The 15421-nt window shown below is 40.8% G+C and overlaps 1 protein-coding gene across 2 annotated transcripts in view; it reads right to left on the minus strand.

The window, feature by feature from the left end:
• LOC141933127 (myosin-1B) overlaps nucleotides 1–15421 on the minus strand; it is a 50937-nt gene that overhangs the window by 14522 nt on the left and 20994 nt on the right. Inside the window, exons 1-13 of one of the 2 annotated variants that reach the window (XM_074847515.1) lie at nucleotides 6499–6702; nucleotides 6257–6400; nucleotides 5750–5906; nucleotides 5139–5166; nucleotides 4927–5041; nucleotides 4755–4847; nucleotides 4578–4641; nucleotides 4398–4496; nucleotides 4189–4292; nucleotides 3969–4107; nucleotides 1506–1624; nucleotides 1257–1406; nucleotides 471–641 (exon numbers count right to left, since the gene is read on the minus strand). The exons of the other annotated variant lie outside the window; for it this stretch is intronic. Coding sequence (XP_074703616.1) covers nucleotides 471–641; nucleotides 1257–1406; nucleotides 1506–1624; nucleotides 3969–4107; nucleotides 4189–4292; nucleotides 4398–4496; nucleotides 4578–4641; nucleotides 4755–4847; nucleotides 4927–5041; nucleotides 5139–5166; nucleotides 5750–5906; nucleotides 6257–6400; nucleotides 6499–6702 — 1587 coding nt within the window. Of the gene's footprint in view, nucleotides 1–470; nucleotides 642–1256; nucleotides 1407–1505; nucleotides 1625–3968; nucleotides 4108–4188; nucleotides 4293–4397; nucleotides 4497–4577; nucleotides 4642–4754; nucleotides 4848–4926; nucleotides 5042–5138; nucleotides 5167–5749; nucleotides 5907–6256; nucleotides 6401–6498; nucleotides 6703–15421 lie in introns of those variants that run through there. 2 annotated transcript variants of the gene reach the window in all.

The following is a 15421-nucleotide window of genomic DNA, read 5'->3' on the forward strand; positions in this document are numbered from 1 at the left end:
ATCTAGCATGTAAAAATTCACTATATGCATGTTAGTTGAAGATGGAAACCAAAATTAATTAGGTCAGTAGCATTCAGATGTAAGGGAGATTTTACACTTCCTAAATGCTTTTTCTTGGAATCAAGATCAGAAACTTCTTTAAACATATTAAAACAGAAGTTGCTCAGTGTATTTACTCACTCAGCATGCGTTAAAAAAATACACTGATTTGAGTATGAACTCCAGAACCGTGACTAGGACTGAAATTTTTTCCTTATGAATATCATATATACTATGTGACAGAATCCCACAGGCAGTGAAGTAACAGGCAAATGAAAATATATATGAAATGCTTGGAGCCCAGAAAAAAATCATGTTATGTGCTGCATTAAGTGTGAGTGCCACACATTTAGAGTGGTCTAATTTAAGCATAGAAGATTCCTTTTACATTTTACTTCTGGAAAACTATTAAGGGTGTAGGGCCCCAGAACCTTCTCAATGAGCTCAATGCAGGCAGCCAGGTCCATCCCAAAGTCAATGAACTCCCATTCAATTCCCTCCTTCTTGTACTCCTCCTGCTCCAGCACGAACATGTGGTGGTTGAAGAACTGTTGCAGTTTCTCATTGGTGAAGTTGATGCACAGCTGCTCCAGGCTGTTGAACTGCAGAATGCAGAGACTTACTTACTTGTGAGGTTCAGTTCCAGGAACAATTTTCATCTTCAGATAGGTATTATTTTCAGCCCATTAAGGTCTCCATGATAGGGATCCTGAATTTCTAGTCAGGGGGCTGGACAGGTGACTGACATATCTACCATTTCAGGCCCTGGCACTGTCTCAACACATTTCTGAACTCTGAAAAGAGTTGCAGAGCTTAGTCCATGTCCAGGTTCTCACCTGCTTGAATTTGTCTATACTGCCAGGCTACTCCCAAGAATGCAGAGGGAATCTGGCTTCACCATTAACAAAATCTTCCTTCAAGACTGTATATTTTAACTTCTTCAAAATCTGTCTCTGCTATTACCTATCAGTTATTCAACATTTTCATATTGGTTTTCAATGCAGTTTTCACTTCTGCATGCAACAACAGACATCTATAAAATTCTGCAGCCATTGTGGGATACTATGAGAACCAGAAGAGTGCCATTCCTACATGAATGTCAGGATTATCCAATAAATAAAAAACTATCCATAATTTAAAAAAAAAAACAACAACCCAAAACTATTCTAGTTTCTTAATGCCCTTTCCAGGAAACTTGTGTGAAGATCTCCTCTTACATCAAAGATCTCAAAGCCAGCAATGTCCAGGACACCAATGAAGTACTGTCTGGGCTGCTTCGTATCCAGCTGTTGGTTGATGCGAACAACCATCCACAAGAACATCTTCTCAAAGACAGATTTTGCCAGGGCACCTACTGAATTGTATACCTAAAGAAAAGTAAAATAAAAGTTACCATCCAGGGCAAAGGAGGAAGTTCAAACATTTTAATTCATGTCATTTGTTATCTATCATCACTTGTTTCTTACCTGCTGCACGGTTTGACCCTTGGTCACATATTCATTCCCAACCTTGACTCGGGGGTAGCAGAGGGCCTTGAGCAGGTCTGCTGAGTTCAGACCCATCAAGTAGGCGGCCTTGTCAGCAACTAAGGAAAAAAGCATACAGCAGGATTTAATATTAGCTCTCCCGTAAACATATCTTGCAGTAATTCAGAATCCTTTCTGCAGAAGCCACATATACTTTAAGTCACATACATACATTTTTCTTGATTTACTGATTTTTTTTTCCCATTTATTTTAGAGGATTGGTAAATCATAGAATCATAGAATGGTTTGGAGTGGAAGGGACCTTAAAGATCATCTAGTTTCACGTCCCTGCCCTGAGCAGGGACACCTTCCACTAACCCAGGTTGCCCAAAGCCCTGTCCAACCTGGCCTTGAACCCTTCCAGGGAGGGGGCAGCCACAGCTTCTCTGGGCAACCTGTGCCAGGGCCTCACCACTCTCACAGTAAAGAATTTCTTCCTTATATCTATCCTAAATCTCCCCTCTTTCAGTTTAAAACTTTTACCCCTTGCCCTATCCCTACACCCCTGATAAAGAGTCCCTCCCCAGCTTTCCTGTCACGCCCTTTAAGTACTAGGAGGCCACTCTAAGGTCTCCCCAGAGCCTTCTCTTCTCCAGCTGAACACCCCCAACTCTCTCAGCCCGTCCTCACAGGGGGGTTCTCCAGCCCCTGATCATCTTTGTGGACTCCTCTGGACCCACTCAAGCAGGTCCGTGTCCTTCTGATGTTGGAGGCCCCAGAACTGGCAACAGCACTGCAGGGGGGGTCTCATGAGAGCAGAGTGGAGGGGGAGAATCCCCTCCCTCATCTTGCTGGCCACACTTCTGTTGATGCAGTCCAAGAGACGGCTGACTTTCTGGACTGCGAGCGCACGTTGCTGGCTCGTATTCAGTAAAGATTCTTCCAAATGCCTTTACAGTGAAAATGCATTTTTAAAAAAGTGATTAGATGGAAAAAAGGGCAAAGGGCCATGAAAATGGCAGGTCAAACAAGTCACAATTTCCGACGACACAGACAACAAAACTGGTTGGTATTGAAATACACCGTACTGAAAATTGTAGTCAGTGAAAATATAATGAGAGAGAGAGATTAGTGAAATATTATGGCAGAAGTATGACTAGGATATCTCATACAACTTTCATAATGGGACCACATTCTCCCTAAGGATAAATATCACACACATAGGTCTTTTCCAGCTCTCATATTCTCTGAATCTAGACTATTAAATACAAGGACTAGAGTACTGGATGTACTCTGTCATCACTTTCCAATTTCCTGTCTGTCTCTTCTCACAGCAAAGATTATAGCGAACGACAGTACTATTTACAAATCCGTTTAATGTGACAAGGTGAAGGATGCTAATTTTGAGCTGCTTCTTTTGTATGTGTTATTCACAAGTAAGTATTTAATGTACATTTACCAGTAGAAAGAGTAAAGTATGAAACAAGGAAAAATTGGAACTTATGTTTCATTTCACTTTTGTAGAGTTATTTTTTAATAATTAGTCATCTAACTATAACTCCTTCATTTGGCTATATTTATGTAGTGATTTACAGCTATTATTTGTAGCCTATTCTACTGTTACTATTCATCATTATCAGATTCATTGCTGTTGTAATCCTTGGAGTCATTTTCACTTATGTGTCAACTTTCCTAAAAAAAGACCCAAACCACACACACATTAAAAAACAACTCGAGAAAAAAAACCCTTAATGGTATGTGTTTATGATGTATACAAATAACTCCAGCTTCATGGAAATGCTTCCCTGAACTTTTAAAGGAATGCACGTTTGAACAAGGCAAAGCAAAAGTTATAGACAAATCTTAGATGCCTATTTTTCAAACAGAAGTCCCAGAGACTTGCTGAGATGCTGCAGAAAATGTAGAACGTATGAGCCACAGCTGCAATATTAACTGATGTTCCCTTTTAACCCCCCCATGTAAAAAGAAGTAACACAATGCTCTCAGTTCAGGCACTGTGAGTTGTCTCCAGAAGACAGGTTTTGAAGCGCAGCAGCTTCAGGGCTCTGGCTTCTTGTCACCTGGAAACAATACCATTCGGAAGTGACTACAGCTGATGGTAAATGATAGTAGCTACCTATGAGCAGAGTGGCTCCCAGTCCTGAACCAGTATAGCAGCAAAGCCTGCTTTCCTTCGGCCTGGCTCCCACTGTGCCAGCCAACGGAAACGTGCTTTAGGGTTTGCTGGACCTTATACTTCAAAATATAGTTCCAAAATAATCTGCCTCTTCCACTGAGTTGTGTTCTTCCAGCAAAGTCCCCTGGTTAGGACACGCTTCGCTTCTACAATACTGGCACTTGGGGAAATGCACCGGCTGAGTCAGTGGTTCTGACCCTGAATTACTGCCTGTATTAGTGAGTGTTCCGGCATGTAGTGAGCTCTGGTATATATTGTGCTGGTACCTTCTGTGCCATCCGGCTCTGCCTGCTCCTCACGCTGCTTCTGCTTGAACTTCAGGTTGCCATAGTGCATGACAGCCCCCGTCAGCTTGTAAATGGCTGTTTTCTCATCAGCAGTGAAGCCCAGGATGTCAATGGCACTCTAACAAAAGAATGATTAGAGTAAGTACCATGCCTGTTAAAGGTCAGAGTCCACCCAAGAACACTTCTGTGCGTTACTTACATCCGTGGCCATCAGCTCTTCCTGGTCGTTAATGCTGGGAACTGTGATCTCACCTTGACTCACATACTGATAATCATACGGGTTGGTGGTGATCAGTAACATCTCTGAAAAGAAGGACGAAACACATAGAGATCAAATGTAATTGGCATGTAAAGGAATTAGATGTTGTTCCATGACCTTTGTCTGGAGGCATTAGTGATCTTTCCTACCAATTAGCTCCGGCTTCTTGTTGGACATGATCTGATAGAATATGTGGTAGCTTCTTTCTGCCTTGAGCTGGAAAGTGACTCTGGACTTCTCCAGCAGATCTGCCAAGGAAGGTAGAAAGAGTTAGCACAAGAACTGAGGGGGGCTGGAAGGAAAGGGATCAGGCCAGGAGGGTCACTTACATGTTTCAATGTCAGCAGAAGCCAGTTTCCCTGTGGCACCAAAATGGATTCTGATGAATTTACCCTGAAAGAAGCACAAAAGTCATTTGAGATCTATTTTACCAATCCTGACTGCAAGAATATTTGAGTCAGTGTGCTGATGCAGAAAAAGTAATTTGGGCCCAGGCAACAACTTACAAAGCGTGAGGAGTTGTCATTCCTCACTGTCTTGGCATTACCAAAAGCCTCCAGCAGTGGGTTGGCACTGATGATCTGATCCTCAAGTGTCCCCTAAAATAGAAATCTTATTGTCATGATACAGCTCATAGATAAATCTGAGGGTTGCAGGTTCCTACCCCTAGGACCTCACCTGCATTTTGCCTGCTGTCTGCTCCTCCTTCTTCTTATCTCCACTCGCTGCAATTGTTGCAAAGTACTGGATGACACGCTTTGTGTTCACAGTCTTCCCTGCTCCGGATTCTCCGCTGTGAAACCAAAGAGAGAAGCAGAGAGCGTGTGGTCAGGCGGGAGGTCCCCCAGCACCGGGCAGCCCCAGAGAGACCCGAGAAGCGGTGTACATACGTGATCAGGATCGACTGGTTCTCACGATCTGTGAAAGAGGCAGAATGAAAGATATTGTTAGCAGTTGACCTGGGTAACACTCAGCTGAATGAAAGTAAATGGAAGTTGATGATTGTCCCAAGTCCAAGAGTAGAGGTCCAAATAGTCCAAGACTAACTGACTCCCTTCCAGGTCCCAACAGTATAAATTATAAATGAAAATGCATCCATAGAGCTGTCAGAGGCATGTGGTCCTCACACAAGCTGTGTACTCACTTGCCCTTAACAGTTCTTATCAAGAAATCTAATCAAACTGCCTATCTGCTTTTAAAGTAAAAAAAGATTACATGGAATTTTAGTTCTTTCTGTCCCATCAGTGGAAAAATCAGGAAAGTCAAGTAGTATTTCTGCAGTGGGACAGTGCTGAATTTCCTAAAATAAAGTGTAAATAATACATATTGCTGAGTCCATGCATGCTTCTGGGTCAGTTTCATTTGAAATTAATTCCTACATAACTCCATCAAGTTCTCAGTCAAACATCTCTGTGGTGTTTTTAGCTGGCTTGTCACATGCTACAGTGAGATTGGTGGGATTTTTTAGTTTAGTTTGCTATGAGGGAGGTCAAGCACTCACCAGTCAGCATGAACTGATAGGCATTGTCAGAGATGGAGAAGATGTGTGGAGGGGCCTCCTGGCGCTTCTTGCCTCGGTAGGCCAACACCACCTCCGGGTTGTACACCGGCAGCCACTTGTAGGGGTTGACAGTGACGCAGAAGAGACCCGAGTAGGTCTGTAAGGAAGGAGGACAGGATGCTGATTTTGGAGAGCTGAGGAGAGTTGCAGGTAAGGCAAGAGGTGAGTGATGTTCTGGGGAGACCAGGCTAGTGAAAGAAAATGAAGTGGAGAAATGACCTATCAGAGAATGGGTGACATATAGCATATGAGAAGGAAAGGTAAAAACAGGAAGGAAGAAGAGGTATAGGATGTAGAAAGCAAGAAGAAAACACATACAAGAAAGAAACAAGAAATGGAAAAATGAGGAAAGAAGAAGGCAAGAAGCCACGAAGCTCTTCAGAGACATTGAAAGATGTCTTTAACTCCTTAAAAGAAGCACTTGTTTCCTCTGCTGCTGGTACTTACGTAGATCATCCAGGCTGCGTAACGCTCTTTGAGGTTGTACAGCACAGCGGGTTCGTGGAGGTGGGTCATCATGGCCATGTCCTCGATTTTATCATACTTGGGAGGGTTCATGGAGAAGATTTGATCATCCTTCACAGTAAGAGTCTGCCAAAGAAATGAAAGATATGTATTTGCTATTTAAAACTCCACAGCAGGATTAAATTGTATTCTCAAGCCTTGAATTTTTTTTTTTTTTTACTCACTTCTCCACCTTCGGTCTTGACAGTGACCTTTCCTGATTCTTTGCTCTGGATTGTGCTTTTCACATAGGATTCCTTTGCATGTACCACAAAGACAGATGACTTGGCATCGAAAGGCTTGTTCTGGGCCTCAATTCTCTCCTTTTCTGACTTTCGGAGGTAGGGAGCTGCCTCCCCAAAGACGGCCATCTCAGAGTCTGATGACATGGCTGCAGTTTACTGGGGGTAATGCAGCAAGTATCTGTCAGGGTAGAAAATACATTACAGTAGTGCATGATGGAAGATACACTCCTACAGCATAGTGGATTTGATAGTGCTCTGTTGTATGTATCAACTAATTGAATTGACTCTTTCATTTTTCTGCTAATTCAGAGTTCTCTTCTATAATTTTCCTGTCTTTGTTTCTGTTTTATGTTGTCAGATCTCTAGGCCTACTGGACAACTGCATTTACAGAGGAATGCCTTCTGTGGTTTGGTTGTGGGGTTTTTTTTGTTTGTTGAATTAACAGGATAAACAGATCTTTTCCAAGGTTCCAAACACTAGATATTCCCAATTTTGGAATTGTGAAAGCCCTCTTGTATCTTTTTGGTTTAGCACGTTTCATAATATGAGATTTGCCTCCAATAAAACACTGGAAGATGCACAGGACACTTGATATGCAGAGAGTTAATATTATTAGCACTTCTCATTAAAGACGTTCCCTTGGGATAGAATAGTCCATGTTGTTAAATATTTCAATTATTTCACAGATCCATCTGCTAACAAACGAAGCTGATTGATATTCTCCTCTTTGAACTTTTTCATAGCAGAAACCAAGTAATCTTGCATCCATTCACTACTTTATCAGTTACTTATCAGTAACCCTGTTTATTATTGCCAAATGATTCTCTTGACTGAGAAGTTTCATGCAATTTGAAGCTGGAATTTAGGTGTATTGTTCCAAAAGTATCCTTTTGTTTGTTTTTTTTTAGTCTTATTTTATCTATGTTTATCACCTGCATTTTGAGTAACTTTTCTGAATAAATTAAGAAGCTCATTACTCTATCAATACTTTCACCTATAGCAGACCTCTAGGTGAAAATCAAATCATTGGTTAACTTTTTCTTGAGAAACAGTTTCACTTTGATTGCAGGAAAGATATTCTGAACTTAGAATATTTTTTAAAACTCTTTTCTGAACACTTTACCTTTTAGCAACCTCATTATTGCAGTATGGCCAGACTAACAGAAATAATATTTTAATAAACATTGCAATATTTTTGTACATTATAAAGCATGTTCCACTCAGTATTCCACTGCTTACACATGAAAAAAATTGCTTTTCCTTCTTAGCCAGCAAAGACAGACTTCATGACACAACTTAGTGTTAGCAATTTAAATGCATGGGTACAATCTCCCGACTGATGGTTTTATTTCAAACTACATGATTTTCCACTTCATTAAAGTGTTACGAATCAAATGAGACCATTTCACAAAATAATTACATAAGGTTGTAAAATGGACCCAGTCTTTCACCAGCAGTTTTATCATTGCCTATATTATCTCATATTTTCTTACAAGATTCCTAACAGGAATAATACTAGTGTATTATATATATTAGTATATAGTATGTTAATATATATTATATCAGCATGTATTATAGTATATTAGTTTATATTACATATATTACATATATAGTATATTGTATTTTTGTATAGATATCTTTATGGTATTATGACAATGTATAGTATATATAGTAGGTCAGTATATATTATGTTAACATCATGTAAGTGTATAGATTGCCGCCTTAAAGTATTTGCTGACTATTTTCTTTTGACTGTTTTATACAATTTTTCCTGAAATCAATGATATGCTAACTCTCCTCCACCTATTTGAAGCATGCTAGGTATATTCTTTACACATGGTAGCTTGTTGATATTTTATAATTTTGAGGGATATATTCCAGTGACAAAATTTGACAAAATTAATGTAAAAAAGAAATGTAAAGAGTTAATTTTCCTGGGTGCAAATATTTAAAATTTTGAATTTAGTTGATGTTCCATGTCTCTTTTTTCTAGGTATCCAAGTAAGTATTGTCCTTTCTTAATTTCCCTGTGATTATTAATATTTACTTATATAATTATATAACAATTGGGCAATATTTTCATAGGCACAAGCAAGCTTATAAGGAAGTTCAGACTGAAATGCTTTGTTGTTTTGATACACAACATTCTAACCTCATTCCCCAAGCTTCCCTTAGAAAAAACAAAATATTAACATTATTTAAATATGTATGTCTTTTTCTGTTGCTTCACAGCTGGTGCCAGTGACCCTTGATTTTTGAGGTAAATGCAAAAAAAATATATAACTGTTTCAGTCAAGAATATATTTAATTTATGGACAAGTAATTGGAAACTACTTCCTGATGGGGTTTTTCTTCTTAGGACAGTTTCTCCTAAATTTAGGATGAAATGTCTGCTAATCTAGGAAACTGCTCCCTACAGAAGAATTCTGGGGAGAATGTAGGCGATGCAGCAATGATCATTACTTTTAAGACCACTGTCTTTGAGAATCGTGTGGCAAAAACACTGGCAATCGAGCCCAGATCTCATACTGTATTTATACAGTGGACATAAATATAAGGAATACAGGGATTGCCAGCATACCTGAGTAGGAGTCCTAGCTTAGAGCAACTCCAGAGTGAATAAATCAAGATCTTACCTTTTGTGAGACAAGACGAATGGCTTGCAGGCTGGAAGCTGGTTAGTATTGTAAAAAAGAATTAACAACTTCCTTCTTACTGCTGCACAGAATTCCAGAGAAAATTTAGAGATAGAAAACAAATGGATGCCTTGAAAGCAGACTGAAAATCCCAGCTGACACTGACAGTCCCCCACTGAATGAATGTGAGTGTCTGTAGGAATGCACTGGTGATTGTGGAATGCAGGACTAGTTTCCCTTCATCCCCCACCTCCCCAGTCCAAAACCTCTGACACTCTTACCTTAGAGATTTCTGAGGAAGGACAAGACACACTGCTCCCAGGATACTTTTATAGTGTCTGATCTGCATATGTAGCCACCACCTCCTCTTTCTTAGGTCAAAACATTTTTGGCAATCTTAACTCCTAGCAGAATTGCCATTCATATCAGAAGTGAATGGATATAATTAGACATAACAGGTCTGTGAATCAATCTCCTATAAATAATTTGACAAGAGAGCCTGAGAAGGGGGGGAAGCAGGAGGGTGTGCTAAAAGAGATGAAAGGGGCTACATTGGTATTATAATGCACTGGATGTTGACTTGAGCAGAGGAAGTGAAGAACAAGAGCCAGTGTATTGTAATAGGAAACATGTAGGGATGGAGAGGTGAAGGCACAGGCTTCTTTATGCTGCAAATGCTCTGGGTCTGCAATGTGGAAAAGCATCAGGGGTCCTACTGAGATGCAGGGTCACTGTTAGTGGAAGGAAATCCCAATGCAGGAGGAAGCATCTGAATAGGAACTGAAGTCACAGGAGTGAGAATCAAGGGATGATATGAATGACCAAGTAGTAAAATGGACCAAATCCAAAGCAAGAGAAGGGTGGAAGGGTGAGACTGAAGGTAGTGAAAAGGAAGGATATGTGACTGAGGAAGAGGAAGTAAATAGGGGTGTGATTCCAAGGGGATAACAGCAAGCCACCATGGACACAAGGACCAATGAAAGAGCAAAACAAGTTAAGTATAGAGTTGAAGATAGAACCCTCTAAGATTGAAATGACCAAGTTAGATCCCAGAGGAAAAGCATAGAAATCCAACTCCTGTTTCTGGGGCTGAAGGTTTTTAAAGATCATATGAACAGGCCTATGAAACCATTGTACTGAATTTAAGATATGTCTCCCACTGGAAGTAGGAAAAATAGGTGCTGTCTCAACATAGGGGAGTCATTCAGCACTACTGTTGCAGGATAAGTGTGCTAGATGGAGGGAAAGGATTAATAAATTTACATTCTCTAAAACAGTCATGTCCTACGCTAGTGTGGAAGAGAGACGGTTTTTGTTAGAAGGAGCTGAACCCTATGCTAGTTTGTGAAAAACAGCCAATCTGCTGTACTGATCCCTGGGATGTTCCCCACCCAGATTAATGAAGTGGTTAAACATGTTCTGTAACAGCACAAGGAGGAGAATGATGAAGAGGGCAGTGGAACCCTTTGCTTTACTGAGAAACAATTTATTCCCCATGCAACAGATCTTGATTTATTTATTTTTTTTTTTTTTAATGTGTTGGTCTTCACTTTCCAAATTACAGTTCCTATGACAAGCAAGGCAATCTGAACTGACTCACACAGCAGCTTCACCTGATCCCATAGCATACTACGTCCTCACTTACTGCACCTGTTGTGTTCCACTCCCTCTTAGCATCACCTACTCAGACGTCTCTATAAGAAAGTGAGGAAATTCCTTCCTCCTCTTCTCTCAGCTGACTGTGTCTTTGTGATGACACTGTAATCCTGGGGGTGGGGAGTAAATTGGCAGAGGTCAGCTTCACATTTGGAGTAAATTCACACTGAAGAATAAGCCTATGTTTAACCCTAACAGCTAGATACTCACCTGGGTATAAAACAGCACTTCTTTTGTGTCTTTAATGCAATTACATTGTCTGAGAACTGGAATTCACTGTGAATTTTAGGTATTTCAATGACTGTATGTTGTCTCATTTTGCTAGTGTATGCAGTTTTGACCTGAATTAAAATTGGCTACAAAAAAACCCCCAAAAACCCTCATGGTTTTCCCACAGTCATATGTAATACTGGCATAAAGCTGACAACTGGCTAAAAGCTTTTATTTGCAAGATTTTTTCACATAGAAGAATAATCTTCCATAATTTTTTGAAGACTCAAAAGGACTTATGAGAAATAATTTTTCAGTCTTTTTCAAAATGATATTTAAATTGAAAATTTCCACAACCTGTAACATTTTGCTTGGTCTGTTTTAAGTTATATTTTTTCCCCTTGGTCTTGTTTGCTTTTATATTGCTAGTCCATATAACAGAATACAATGTGACTACTGTTTTTCTATCTGTATGTTTGTTTGCTTTTGCTTTTTCCTTTTTGTCATTTTAAGAGCAAAGTTTTCTTAATTTGGAAAAACTCTGTAGCTGCCAAAAAAACCTGAAACTGTGACTTTCTGAATTGGAAATCTTGGAAAAAATACAGACACATAAAGCCGGAGTTCAAGAGAAAAAGTGTGTGTGTCTGGGGGATTAAGCCTTGTATATAATTTATTCTGCTACCTTTGGTAGTAAAAGAAAAAAAGTCATAATTAAAAAATATAAACTGTGGCAGCTCATTAAAAAATGCAGTTTTTTCCTCCTCCAAAATGTCAGGAAATCTTTTGCTTTAATACAACAGTTTTGTTTCAGTCAAGCAGAACAGAAACAGCCAAAAGTTTTCACAGCCTTTTACAAAAGACATTTTAGCATTTTTTTGCCAGCTATAATATTCTCTCAGGACCTGCCCTTCTCTACCAAATCCACTGCAACTCCCTCCCTACTACCTGCACAAGTATAGCCCTGATACTGTATACATGCACTTCTCATTTGCTCAAGTCTTCCATCAACGACAACCCTTCACAACAAACTAGAGGTAGGCACACTGAGATGTTATCATTGATGGAGCTTGAGCTAACAGAGCCTGGAGAATGATTCAGTTGTCCTAATGTGGTTGCCTACCTTAGAGTGAACTGAAACATTCACTTGACTCTAATAGTAGTGTCTACAGTGGGAGTTTAGACACTCAGCTCACTCATCTACTTATTTATTTAGGCATGAAGATGACTACATTAGATATTTGAGTTTGGAATTGAATCTCACCCACACATGTAACAAGCCCAAACCTAGTATTGCACATCTATCCATCACTGAAATTCCTCTCTCCTTGTTTCCAAATCCTGCTCATTTTGCCCATTGATTCATTCTGAGTGTGTCCACACTGACAAGAGTTATTGAAGCGTAAAACTGCTGCACTGTTGCTCGAGAAAGGGGGCCCCTGTCCTCAGGAGCCAGCCGGGGCAGTGGCCATTGCCCCACAGGGGAGGGAGGCATGAGGCACTTGACTGAGGCTTCCTGTCTCTCCGCTGTGCTCAACCACCAGCTGCCTGCCTCCCACTGCTCTCCTCCCATGCCCTGCTTTTGTGGAACAGGAGCTGGATGTAGGTGAGCAGCTACAAGGGGAAATAAAAACAATCTCTCTCCTGGTTCACTGTCAAAGGAGTGAGTTCATTAGTAGAACAGCTTGTTGACCTCCTGCCATCCTTTCTGAAATGTATCAAAACCTGTAATGTATTAATGAAGGTCTCTGATGAACCCTTAGAATAGCAGGACATATGTTAGAACACTTACAAATCCTGCCACGGGTGATACTTCTTCTCAGTGCAGTTGGGTTGTGTTCAGCATTACCAGTGTCACAGGGAAAACAGGTGCTGCTCATACAAAGGGTGCCACAATAACCCAAAGGGTCCAAGGGGGTACTAAAAGCACCAAACATGCTCAGCTATCGTGGATCCTGAACTACCGTTTCTAAAATGGGTGGAGTAGTGTCCCTTCCTAACTCCAGCTATCTTCTGCTGTCCCCATGTTATTTACATGTTTTATTAAGAACCCTTAGCATTTGAAGGCAGTGTTTTTTTACAGCACTTGAAGGCTGGCTGAAGGATAAGAAAAGATATCCAAAAAGGACACATGAAGGTCAGCTAGGGTCTGACAATTCTGGCGGGATGGCCAAAGATGTTTAGCACTTGCTTTAAATAAACAGCAAGTTTGAGGTAGCTGCTAAAGCTTGTCACATATGCCAAAAATACCAACCAAGTCAATCTCACACTTTCTCTGTGGCTTGGCAAAAACAAATTTATTTAGCAGTAACAGGAGCTTCACTTCTAATTTACCAGAGCCCTTAGATGTATTGAATGTTATTTCCAAATCATCTAATTTACTTACCCATCTGTGAAGTGTGATCAGTAGTTAGATACCTTACACAACCGATGTTGTACTTTATCTTATCTTACATTTGCAATCAACATGTAAATGTTGAATGTCTTGTTTGACGTAATGCAAACTATTATTTTGTGGGCTAATAATCTGTTCTTAGGAAAATAAGCAGTCCCAGTATGTTGAGAATGACAATAAGCAGGCAAGGAAGTTAGTCTGTGGACAGAGGAAGGTGAGCGGAAGGGGTGAGGAGAGGAGGGAAGAGAGAAGGCAGGAGAGTTGGTGGACCTGAGTAGGACAAGCAGAGCCACTAGTCCCAAGGCTTGACGTGGGCCCATGGGCTGAGTAAAAGGTCATCTTGTTTTGCTCATAGAGGATCCTGGCATAGTGCAGCAGCTTCTTTTACCTGCTATGAGGGTAATGAATGCATCACCCTCTTCTCACCACCTGAGTTCTTGTGGATGGCTGGAAGCCTATAATTTCTTACAGGATGTCATGTCTGGACACAGTGCTGGCCTTAGCTGTCAAGGTTTGGTAACAAGCATAGATTTCTTCCATCTGGTGTCAAGGTTTTGCCTTAATCGTTCAGGGAAAAGAACTAAATTCTTTTATCAGCTGCCCAGATTGGAGGCTTCCCTGCCCTGGACGTTGTTGTGTAGGCAGGAAGACAGTGATGGACCTGTGTGATAAGACACTGGCACTGCACTCGACAGAGAGGACCAGCTTGCTTGGCTGGCACATTCATCTAGAAGTGAATGATCAACAGCAACAGTCACTGCCATGTCACTCCTATGAGGAGGCAGTTATACCTTTGCTATGAGTCTGGACACTGGTAAAACCACTTTTTCATGGGTCCATTCTTGGATGACTCTGCAATAGACTTTGCCTGGACAGAAAGAGAGAATAAAGACTCCTAGAAAAGTAGGAGAAGACTTGATTGAAATTATAAATAGAGTAAATATACTGTGATGGCAAAACCAAATGACCACCAATTCTAGGACACCCTTCAGTCCTCTGAGGTCCTTGTGAAATAAATGGCAAATCAGTGTGAAAAACAAATGAGGGGCTTGAAGAGAATCACCCTGTGGTTTCTACCCTTATTTACCCAGTGAGTCGTCCCTGTGGTGAAAGGGCTCCAAACTCAGAGGCAGTGACAAGTATCACTCCTTTATCCAGCCTGTCTCTGCTGTGTTCCCACACAGTGCATAGTAGAAAGAGCCTCCAGCCATGGTCACAATATCCCTTATATTCTCCTTCAGATAATCCAGTCCCTGCTGGTCCCCTACATCCTGGACAACACAGGATATTTCAGAGCAAAGACATTGGTTTGTGAGAGCAGGAGACCTTTAGGAGAGTGGCCTGAGCAGGGATCTTCTTAAAGTGACTATTCTGCTTGTAGAGACAATTCAGAAAACAGATGTGCTCCCAGGGATCCCCCTTGGCACTTTCCTCCTCTGACACATACCTCTAAGACAGCATTGCTTGCTGCTAAAACATACTGACATAATGATTTTCTGATTTACTTTATGATTTTTATGTGACAAGCCATGATGATTGCCTCTCACAATTAAACAGCACAAAGTTCTCCACTGAGCACCTTTTCCCACTTCGGTGGTACAGGTACACTACTACATGAGAGATATGTACTGTGTATATCAACAGTCCTCACTCAGTTGTCCAGCTGACCATCCAACTAGGCTTTGTACGGTTATGTATGGAAGAATGGCGAGGAGATAGGCGATGGAGGTCAATACAGCTGTTTCCCAGATTCTTTATAACAAATCCCTTTATGCTTTCTTAAGGCAGTGGAGATGTCTATTTCACATTGTAGCATATAGTTGCTTATGTTGTCCTTGGCTGGGTTTCTCTGTACGTGTCCACCTGCAAGGCTATCCATTGGACATCACATCAACTTGGTGCCTTGGACCTCCTCGCTTGGCTGTTTATCTCACTTGGGTACTTGTTGGGGAAATCCTGCTGGGACGC

The sequence above is a fragment of the Strix aluco genome, chromosome 21, assembly GCF_031877795.1.
Source record: "Strix aluco isolate bStrAlu1 chromosome 21, bStrAlu1.hap1, whole genome shotgun sequence".
In the NCBI taxonomy this organism is placed as follows: domain Eukaryota; kingdom Metazoa; phylum Chordata; class Aves; order Strigiformes; family Strigidae; genus Strix; species Strix aluco.